Consider the following 11,599-nt stretch of genomic DNA (forward strand, 5'->3'; position numbering starts at 1 on the left):
TGTCCTAGGGTTGTCATTAAACTGAAGGACTTTGTACCTTTCTAAGCTTTTAATTAAAGTATAATTAATTAATTAATTAAGAATTAGAAGGAAGGAATCCAAGGTTTTGGGACTTAAAAAATGAAGCAACTTGCAGAACAGACAACCATTCATGTTTAGGAGTTGCACGTGAGGTTTAATTTCTTAATGATTACCTTCACTCAAGAATATTATACGCACGTGTGCTGAAATTATATTTCTATGAGCATACAGCATACTTACTTGTCAAGGCAACTTGTATAGAAAAATTAGTTTTAATGATAAAATAAAACGAGTTTACAATAGATCATTGGATAGTTTACATGTTTGTTGCCTAACACTTAATGAAATAATAATTGAACGATAGTGATTTTCTACTAAGTATATATCAAGTATATATTTTTAATTAATCCTACATCAATTTAATTTACCAACTTATTACTAGATGCAAAATATCATGCAAACATGTTACATTTAAGTTGATTACATCTTTTTCAAGAGAAAATGAATATTACAAATGAATTCTATTAATTAGAGGAGTAAAATTACATACCTAATAGTTAAGAAGTTACTATTCATGTATAATAACCTCATTCTAGCTCATCACCATGAGTCCATGACTAAAGATAAACCAAAACATCAAATTTAAGTTTCTATCAGTATATTTCAATTCATTATATACAAATGTAATATACGTGAGTACGTGACTTTCAACAACTTATTCATTTATCTAAATTGAAATAACAATAAGACATTACATATATGTATATGTATATCTGAAATGTGACAACTAGATCCGAGCATAAAGGAGTTAAATTTGTACTACAAGGACGCACGTGGGGTTCCATGCACACTTTCTCCCTTCTTAATGCAACAAGTCCAAATATTAATATCACTCCACCCTCTTTTCTTTATGTTGCCCATCATTTTCCTCTCAACTTCTCTATTGTAAGAGTATCTTCTACATACTGAAGTAGTAAGATTTCTAATTTCTATAATATTGAGATTTGCAGTTATAAACTTACAAAGTTATAATAATGTTTACTTTGGTAATTAGTTAGGCTGCTTCTTCGTTCCTTAATTTTTGCATGATGAATATACAATAGTATAAGAAATGAATGAAGCACAAGAAGTTATGGTAAACATGGATGAAGTAGAAGCAGAGCTACAAAGCGAAAGGCGAAAAAATGCCGAGCTTTTGCAAAGGATAACAGCTCTAGAAGCTCAAATACAACATGAAAGAGATAAGAGCTCTTCTACTTCCCTCATGAAAATTAATGGTCAAGTATGTTTTTTTCATTTCATTTTTGATTTTTTTTTTATTTTGATTTATTTTAATTTCTTGCCTCTTAAGTGAATTTTTTTTGTATGGAATATATGAAATTATTGGTGGTTAATTCTAAGTTTAATGTGGAATAATATATTCTTCTTAAGTTCATCATTTTTTTATTTTCTATGAAGTATGTAGGAAGCTAAAGGTTGGTAGTGAAGCACTCCAAGTTAATCTTAGGGATTAAATTAAATCGGATATAAACATTTGATCAAACACACTTTTTATTTCCAAACTTCCCTTTTATTTAGTAAAGATTATTCTACATGTATTGATATACACATATATTGAACAAATTTCTCTAAGATTGTATTGGACTAAAAGCTTCTACATATCCTAGAGAGTGTACATGTGTGTTTTTATCATTGATCGTATGTAGTACGTGAGTAACGAGTCATAAATATTCAAAAAATAATATAAGTTTGGGGTAAGGTTATGTATATCTAACCCTGGCCTAGAACAATAATCTATTATAGGTGAGGAGCTAGCTAGGTTCTTTTTCTTAGTGATCGAGGTTGCTTGTATTGAATTGGTTTCGATATGTGAAAAAAAATTAATCTCAACTAGATTAAGAAAAATTTGTTGCAATGTACATTACTATGGAGTAATTAATATTATTTCAAGTTACTTAATTTCGATAATTGTGCTAATGTATGTTTTTGGAGTAACCATGAAGCTTCTCCTTGCATTAGACAGCTTGATCATCTTTAATCTTACTACTTTATAATTTTTCTTTTGCAGATTAGTAATCCAAATAGTACTGAAGATAGATGCAGCATGAAACATAAGAGACTAAAGATAGAAAAAAGTGCTGAAAAACTTGATATAAATGACAACAATCTAAGATCTCCAAAAGATTTGAAACATGAGAAGGGTGTTTTAAGTTGGATGTGTATGGATAATGAGACACAATCTTTGCTTTTCGACAAATCTAAAGATGTCGAATCTATGTTGGAATGTAAAGGTCATACAGATGATAGTGATGATAATGAAGATGAATTGTGCACTTATGAAGATGCACAAGATAATGTGAAAATTGTAGATGAAGAAGGTGTAGGCCAAGCCATTGGTAAAGGAATGTGTATGAACTCCAAAGATATTAGAGCGCGAAATAGACTAAATGAGATAGATGTTTCGAGTATGAGTCAAAAATTGGAACAAGATTGGGAAGAAGTGAAGAAAAGTAAAGGATTTAGAAACTTGTCTTTACAAAAGAAGCCTCCTAGAGTTGGTTTTTGCCCCAAAGAAGTAAGGGGAATATTGGAGTCTTGTGTGCTTGATATGAAGAATGCTCAGGCTCATACCATGAGGAAGATCATAGTTTTCGCGTCATTAGGCCTAAGGCATGGGTGTGATGATATGTATGAACTAAACTTCAACCATTTCAACATTTTGAGGAAAGGGGAGCCTTATATATCACAAAGTAATCCAGGGGTAACCAATGAAATAAGTTCTTGTATTATAAATGATTTCTTGTTGTTTGTTGTGCTTCAATTCATAACTAGTAAGATGTAAGTTTGGTTGTTTATTTCATGTATTATTACAGGAGCGTGTTTTATTCGAAAATCCTGGAGTGAGGAGGAAGGTGTTTTACCCCAATCGCCACAACCAAGTGTTATGTCCTGTTCGGATACTAGAGGAGGAACAAGCTATGCGCCCATGTGATGTTACATGTCCATCATGCTTGTTTCTGAGCATCAAATATGGTGGGAGTACAAGAAACATTCCGCAAAATGAGTAAGGCTTCCTTACTATTACTAAGAAATACTTATCTGAACTTATTACACCTTATCATAACTTACATGGAGTTATCAATTTAATCTTGCACGTAACTATATATATAGCTCTATCTTAGCTAATGAAAATACAAATTTACATATGTATATTGTACTTGTGACCTAATATAAGTATGTAACCTTCTGTGAGTTGCAAAAGATATGTAAGGCAACGAATGGGACGAAACAAGCTGAAGTCATTTGGTCCACTCATCTGCCTTATGGCGAGGCTAGTCAATGTTAGAACGGGGAGTTTCTTCTTCAAGGCACTTGGTATCACACTGCTCTTTATGGCAGGTTTTCCTGATGACATTGTTCAGAGGGAAACTAAGTACAGAAGCTTAGACCTGTTGCAGAAGTACTACAGGTATGTAAATTCAGTCTGTACTCAATGTATAAGGTTCTAACTATAATTATGTCGATTACAATATCGATCTTTTGTATTTGTATTGAACTTAATTACAGAACAGATGAAGATGCAGCAGGGGAGGAGCTTTTCCTTGCAAAATCTTCAGCTTCTAAACTTGTAAGATGATTTCTTTTTAGTTGATTCACGGTATTATACTAGCATTTATTTTGTTTAGACAGCCTATCTATCTTTGGCTCGTAATATGAGACATTTTTTGTGTAATTTCTTTAGGCTAGTCCTGAATTTGAGAAGCTTAATACAAAGACAACAAAAAGATCAAAAGAAAAGCAGCAGCAAATTGCAAGTTCTGCAAGGGATGGAAACTCTCAAAGGCCTTCACAAGCAACAACCACAATACCTACTGTCAAGCCTAATGCAGCATTTCAGACTATGCCATCATCAAATCATACAATCTTCAACTCCCTGCAACCTAATATATTTTACAATCAACATCCTTTATGTCCGAATGGTCCGATGTTGTTCCCACCTCGGCCAGCTAATGGAATGCCACCTTTGATGTATTGGCCTGTGGTTCAGAATGCATATCCTACTTGCCCTCACCCGGCTTCAACTTATGAATGTCGGTCTTTAGATGGAATTTATCGGAGCCATTACATGCCAGTCCATCCATGGCCTTGTTATAGCCAAGGACTAAGAACACGCGTTGATGTTGATTCAAAAGAAGCTGTCATTACAGAGTCTGCTAGCAGTACTGAGCATAAGTAAACTCTAGTCAGGTTGCATTGTGCAAAGACTTTTCTATGTTGCCGCCTTTACCCAAAAAGAAAATTTTATTTCTTGATATTATAAAAGAAATAAAATTTGGCTCTTATTGGTTCATTTTCTTAAAATGAAAACTTCAGTAGTGAGATTACTAATTTACTATACATAAACACCAATAGCAACATAATTTTAATAGTGACTTATTTTGGACTATATATAGTACACTTTGTTATGATCAACTGCAAGAAGAATAATAACAACTAAGATATAAGTAGTACTAATTCTAATCTACTATGTATTTCAACTTGTCTTCGACTCTGCAGTGTTTACCAACTTCAACTGCAGACATTTTAATTGTTCTGAAAATCTTTGCAACACCTGTTTAGTCTCTCCAAGTGCTGCTTCCATAGCGCGAAATCTTTTCTCTGCTTCATCTGCTGTGATTTGCAGCTGTTTTATTGTTTCTGACAATGGTGCATTATCTTCTCCTTCATTTGTGAATTGCTCGTTTTTGTAATCTGGTGTGCTTTGAGCACTCAACCAGGTTTGTTCCACTTTCATTGTATCATCATAATACTCTTCAATCTTATTAGACTTAAGAAGCTGTAAAATCTCCGGATCATTCCATGGTCCTTTATCGCTTAACATACATCCACCATGATCAGAACACAAGCATTCTCCACCAAGGAAACTTGGCAAGTTACTTGGATCGATAGCCTCAACGAGTTTACTTTTGAAGTTAGTCCCTAAAACCTGCACATATTCTTTTATTAGTCCTGATGCATTGAAAACACGTTTCAGAATTATTATTTTTTTGAACAATAATTTAATTTCCTGTAAAGTTAGCATTATTTTGCTTCTTTACCTATTTGAAAAGAACAATTTTTTTAAGGACCAAATAAACAAGCACCTGTATCTTTGCAGCAGTATGTGCATCAAGAAAAGTCTTCAGAGCCTTCCAAAGAGCGCGAAAACCAGACCCTGCATTGACAATGTAAAGGCTGTTCAGAGTATCAGGATAGTAATTGCTGTCAATCTTCTGAAACTCCAAGAACAGATATCTTGCTTGTTTGGAGAAGCTAGAGATTCCAATCCCTTTCACATCTAGAATAGCTGTGGTTGAACCAATTCGCTTCCCTGCAGAAACTGTACAAGCAGGGTACCTCAATCGCGCTGTTTTTTCCTGCTCATACACATGATGCTTCACCAGCCTATCAAGAGTTGTTCTCTGAAGAAGTCCCTCAAGGTCTAACATCCCCATCCTCTCAATATACACTGGCCTCCCACTTCTATCCACACCATGATAACCATGAGGATAAAACTTTTGAACATCTTTGTATTCCTCAAACTTAAACTCTTTAGCAATCGCGTCAACCCCAAACTCCTCCCTCCATTTTAGATGATTGAGAAATGATTCTTTAGCTTTTGAGATATCATAGTCTTTTGTATGCAAAAACCTCAATAAAGTATGATAATCATATGGCTTCCTATCTGCTACAATCTGCCTGTCCTGCTCTTGAAGCAGTGCTTCGCGTAACTGTTGTACAGCTTGATCATCATTAGGATCATGTACATCCTCTATCTCATCACCTTTGTTACTCCAAACTTTTTTCCCTAAAATTTGTAACACCTTAAAAGACGAAGACATTTTTCTAGGACTAAAACTAATACAACAAGACTCATGGATCGCGCTCTTAGAATATCTAAACAATTTCTTAACCATAAGTAACATAATTTTTTTTGCCTTACATGGTCCGCATAGAATATTTTGTGTTACCTAAATAGAGTATGTCTTCTTAGATTAACCTACCTACAGATTCCTGAAACCTTTTCCATACAATCCATAGTTGAAATCAAGTGCAAATGCTTTTTAAAGAGAAAAATCAGAGAATCTATGTTGCTGCTTACTAAAGGAATGTATGTTACACCTTACATAGTTACATGCATCATAACATTCATGTTGTCATGTGGCCTGATAGTAGTAAAACAGAAGCTGTAAACCGGACTTGCTGTACTAGCCGAATTGGCCCGGCTAGCTTGGGCCTGATTGCAGCTTTCCTCATTGGAAGTTTAAACCAAGCTAGGCCCATGAACTTAAGGCAAAATGTGTGTTAGTTGAAGAGTTGTTAGTCTCTTTAAATGGCTTTATCACTGTTTTATTCATAATACGGAGTAATCTTTAAACTTATTAACCTTTATATAGTCTCAACGACGTACTCGAAAGTACTAAATTCTTATATCCATGATAATTCATGTTCAAAACCTTAACTTATTTGTGGGACATATTTGGGTTACCAACTTACCATTATCAAGTCTCTTTTTAAAAGTTTTCATCTTTTCATCTTTCACTAATTTCAAGGGCAAATCAATTCATTAGGGCGCCAAAATTACCTTGAAATTGACGACTATAAATCAAATTAAAGTTCATGTATCTTTATAAAACAATTTATCACTACATTAACTTAAACAAAAAAATAAAATAAAAAGAGGTTCATACATCTACACTTCATTAACTTAAACAAAAAAATCACCATGGATAACAAAAAAAAAAAAAAAAAAAAGATTTTAGATTAATACAAGTAACCTGCAATTCTATTTAATATATTAGTTTATTAGAAAGAGTGTTTAGAAAATTTATTGTTTAGCTAAGCATCATTAACTCCATTGCCCTCAAATAACCTACAAAATCATTAGTTTAATTTGGAAACAAGATATGAATAATTGGATCCTTACCTACTCTAGTATCATATTGGAATCTTTTTCTTACAATATGTCCCACTATACATATAAATATATAATATAAGGTTATGCATGTGCTATGATTTTATGGTCCACTATATATTATAATTTGCTACATTCTACATTTTTCTGAAATTGACTTTTTCTATGTAACACTCCCTTTAATTTTTGGGCCATTCCAAGTTGTAATTATACAATCAAGTATATGATATTCACATAACACAAGCCACCGACACTAATAAAGTAATAATGGATAAGGATTTAAGGAATGTAAATGATTTCTTTTTACCCTACTTGCTGCTTCACTATCAAATACAAGTACAATCATTATTGGCTTAGGTTGTACTCAGTAAAAAGAGTTTTTACTGTGCTATTAGAAATCTAAATGAGCCGAGTCAAGTTTGAGTATTACTCGATCTATTCATGGTTAAAATTAGTTAATATACAGAATAGTTAGATTTGAGCTTCTGAAGTTAAATAATCAACCAATTGAACTCTAAATTATCTTCAAAATGAAAAGAATAAAAAATTATTTACTCTTTAAATCTTTATTTATCAACATAAGTCACGATGAATTACAATGATATAGAATGATAAAGTAATTTGAACTAGTAAATTAAATATTACGAGAAGTAATTATACATGACTAGAGTAATACGGTCAATATATTATGGCATTTAAAAAAAGAAGGGAGATACATTAATTGACAATTCCCTCACATCTTACAAAGAAAACACCACTTTTACTAACAGTCTAACATGCATATTGCACTCATTACATGAAACATGAAAGCAAAGAAGCTTACAATATGATGGGATATGCAATCATTAAGATAACTATACCATTATATATAGAACTAAAATGATAAGAACACCATTTTATTCTAATACTTAATATAATTAGCACGTACATATTAGTAACATTAATTAATCCATGCATAACAAGGATTAATATTTAGTTGTTGATGATGATGATCTATTGAAGCTTGTTTACAACACTGCATTGCTTCCTAATCTCACCCTTAGAGCCAGTAAGTGGGTTATTCTCAGACAAAATGGTTAGGGCCCTTGAAAACTCCTTAAAGAAGTAGTCTTGGTTTTTAGCCATTTTAACCACATATGGTCTAGTCCTCTTGTCTGTGGCTAATTGATGGTCCACAATGAGTAAACCCTTGCTGTCCAATATGTTCCGGTAGTAGTTGTTGTCGAAAATCATAGGGGTACCACGGTCATTTCTCACGTATTGGACCGCCTTTGGGTCTGGGATTGGGTCATAACACTTCTTTAGCATGTGGGGTACGTGGTCCGGGTTCAAGTTTGGGTCGACTTCCGGGTACAGCCTGTGGACCAGCTTTGTACAATGGGTTCTGCCCACACTATGAGCTCCTGTTGAAGGTTAAATTGAATAATTATTAACTACCAACTTTAGTTGGCTTTCTAATTTTTTTGGTTAAGGTTCACTATCTAAGCATTAATTATTTTTATTAGGGTTTTGGCCCTTGTGGGTCCATAATTACACCTTAATTTTCCAAAAGAAAGTACTTAATCAATGGTTGTGATTAAGAAGTTAATTAATCAAAGTAATTAGTAGTACTCTATATATATTCATTAGACAAATTTGGTAAATAGATTGAAATCTTGGAAGAGAAGGTCAAAAAAAAACTTTGTTGGATGTCACTTACAAGACTCAAAAGTAAAGTTTATTTGAGTGGAATATATATTCAAAAGTAAAATGAAACTTGAGTAGATCAAAGAAGAATATTAAATTGAATTGCTTGAACACTTTGTGATGGTATCTTTGGATAATTGAAAATGGGATGATGAGATTCATGTGATAAACCCCACATATATAGTTACTTTGCTTTAATTTGTCTATATGCATATTGAAAACTACTTTTGTTTTCAAAATTGGTGAGATTATATTTGAAATACATGTTTCAAGTAATTTGTCATAAAATAAAGAATATCTACGGATGTAAATGAGATTTAAAATCTGCGTACAAGTATATATTTAAAAATTTAATTTTATAACAACCAACTAAATTACGCCTCACTTACATGTGTTCTATTATTATTATTATAATGATTCGTGTATGACATAATGTATAATCATAAAATTATTTTATGTATGTGAGAACCGTCGTACGTATAAGCATATATTAAGATGTATGTATAGTGGTAAGGACAAGCATGTAAACAAGAAATGATGAATAAAGTTACCTAGCAAAGCAACAACTCCTTTAGAGTCAATTCCAATGGACTTAAACCTATCAAGTACCATACTCATGCTCTCATTGTGGTCTGGGAGATATTGCTCCAATATCTCTGCTCTGCTCCTTCTTCCATCCCTCCTTCCTGTTTTCAAAGGAATGTGGGGTCCTCCTAACTAGAAAAAACAATAATAATAACATCGATTAATCTTCCTGTTAGACTTGGACACGTATGCCTAATGCGAGTTTTGTTTTTAAAATTAAGGGTAATCACCTGAACAATGCCGTCTCTAGCGGATAAAACAAGAATATCAGCACAAGAAACAACGCCGGGACACTCTCTTTCAACAGCCTCCTTGATGGTGTCAAGGTACCTAAAGTTTCTTAACCCAAAGCTCCTATCCATTTCCTTCTCTGACATCATCCTCCTTGTTGAATCCAGCAGCAATGATGCATCACATGACTAACATACATACATACATAGCCTAATTAATATATTTAATTATCTTAATCTCATAAAGTACTTATAATTGTTTAAAGATAAATTATCTTAGATTCTCTCAAGTGCACTTTAAAGCTCAAAAAATAATTAAATTAGTGATTTCTTTTTTGAGTTGTCTCATGTTAATACTACACTTCATTTATGCTCTTTTTAACCTTTTATTATGACCAAATTCTAACATAAATATGGATGCTTTTATATTTTAAATGAAACTTCATAAATTCAACCTTCATGCTTGTTTTTTTACTAGAAAATGTATGGATAAAGTTCAGGTTTGGACTGTTTTCGGATCGATTTTAGATTATGCTCAAACTATCAAAAAAAATATGTAAAATGCTTGACAAAATATGATAAATGGAACATATTCAAGCTCTTCAAACTATAGCATTAGCTCTAGTTCGAGTTTCTATCACTAGCTTACGTTCAAGTTCAAATCAGGTCATGCAGTACGACAATTAAGCTAACTGGCATCCACATTGTTCAAGTCCAAGTTATATACTAGCTCATATATACACATACATCACTAGTTAAGTCATCCATATAACAACCTTTATAAGTTTTACATATTACAGTACGTGAATAGTGTGAAAGTCAAAGTGTGTCATCTAAAAAAACCGAGGAAGTATAAGTTAGTTAGTTACCTCAACAGCACAGTCATGGAAGATGTTCCTAAGCCAAGAAAAAGCAGTATTTTTATGGCGTTTGTAAAGAAGCTTGACTTGTTCTTTGATGATATCTTCAGCTTGAGGACAAGTGTCCTTGTAGTAGTTCATAACAAGCCCAACAACTTTTTCTTCTGCATTATTTTCTGCAAATGCTGCTGAGAAAGATAACACAACAACTATGAACATAAACAACAAAGTTTTGAATCCCATTTTTTTCTCTCTTTTTCTGTAGTTTTTGGTTTTTTTGCCCCACTTTTCTGAATTCTTGTACACCTTTGTTACTCCTTAAATAATGGAACTTGAGTAGTACTATGTGAGTGACTATGTGAACAAGTGATAAGGTATTGTACTAGTGGCCACTTGGCACTAATGTATGCGTTAATTAACACGACTACAAGATTACTTGGTACGTACTTCTTTTGTTCCATATTAGCTGTCATTTTGCTATTCGAAAAATAAACCTTCATCTATAATGTCTCAAAATATTTTGGTAAATGTTACGGAGTACTTCTTACAATATTATAATACGGTCATGTTGATGTATGCAACTATAAATTTATTCATTATCTTTATAAATATAATTCGTGTTTGAGAGAAATTTATTCGAAAATATGTGTATTAATAGATGATGGAACTATATATAGATTAAAAATTAACTAAGTTATATGGTAAATATTCCTTTAGAAAATTAATTTGCTTTTAGGAGTTTTAGCCTTTATTTCATCAATTTCCTGCAGTTACCATCAGCTTTGGATCCCACCTAACTAACTTCGAATTTTCTTGTTATTATGTTTTTAAATTATTGGGTTATTATAATGTTGCTTGGTTTGGGAGTTATGGATTGATGGACAGATGGGTTTATGCATTCATATGAAATTTATACAAACAATAAGTTAGAATCTAGTGAATTGTGAACAATTGATATTAAAAACAAGTTGGTATAATAATTTGGACTTTTAACAAGTACCCAGAAATGCAGTATATAATTTGTTCACAAGTTGCCTAAAATACATTTATTTAATCATGCTTGAAAAAACAATGCAATCAGACATATACACCATAAATTTTGGCATGTCACTAAACTTAGCCATTGATAAATGAGGACGATAACAGAATGCAACCAAATATAATGAGGAATTCAATGCTATAGTCCTTATTCTAATCATAGTGAATAGTGAAATCATTATCCCAAGTGATATTTTTACTTTAGTTCGCATAGTATTCAATTG

The 11,599-nt window shown here is 32.5% G+C and overlaps 2 protein-coding genes across 2 annotated transcripts; both read right to left on the reverse strand.

Annotated features, from left to right (window-relative positions):
• Positions 1-4,366: 4,366 nt before the first annotated feature.
• Positions 4,367-6,083, reverse strand: LOC145635389 (phosphatidylinositol/phosphatidylcholine transfer protein SFH11-like). The gene is made up of 2 exons (XM_081686671.1): positions 5,166-6,083; positions 4,367-5,008 (listed from the first exon to the last, which is right to left on the reverse strand). The coding sequence occupies exons 1-2, from the start codon at positions 5,985-5,987 to the stop codon at positions 4,556-4,558; spliced, it is 1,275 nt and encodes a 424-aa protein (XP_081542797.1). The 5' UTR covers positions 5,988-6,083; the 3' UTR covers positions 4,367-4,555.
• Positions 6,084-7,641: 1,558 nt separating this feature from the next.
• Positions 7,642-10,647, reverse strand: LOC145636434 (peroxidase 42-like). The gene is made up of 4 exons (XM_081687996.1): positions 10,347-10,647; positions 9,478-9,666; positions 9,214-9,379; positions 7,642-8,379 (listed from the first exon to the last, which is right to left on the reverse strand). Exons 1-4 carry the CDS (start codon positions 10,578-10,580, stop codon positions 7,970-7,972), a joined length of 999 nt encoding a protein of 332 aa, XP_081544122.1. The 5' UTR covers positions 10,581-10,647; the 3' UTR covers positions 7,642-7,969.
• Positions 10,648-11,599: the final 952 nt, after the last annotated feature.

The sequence above is a fragment of the Chenopodium album genome, chromosome 6, assembly GCF_948465745.1.
Source record: "Chenopodium album chromosome 6, dcCheAlbu1.1, whole genome shotgun sequence".
In the NCBI taxonomy this organism is placed as follows: Eukaryota; Viridiplantae; Streptophyta; class Magnoliopsida; order Caryophyllales; family Amaranthaceae; genus Chenopodium; species Chenopodium album.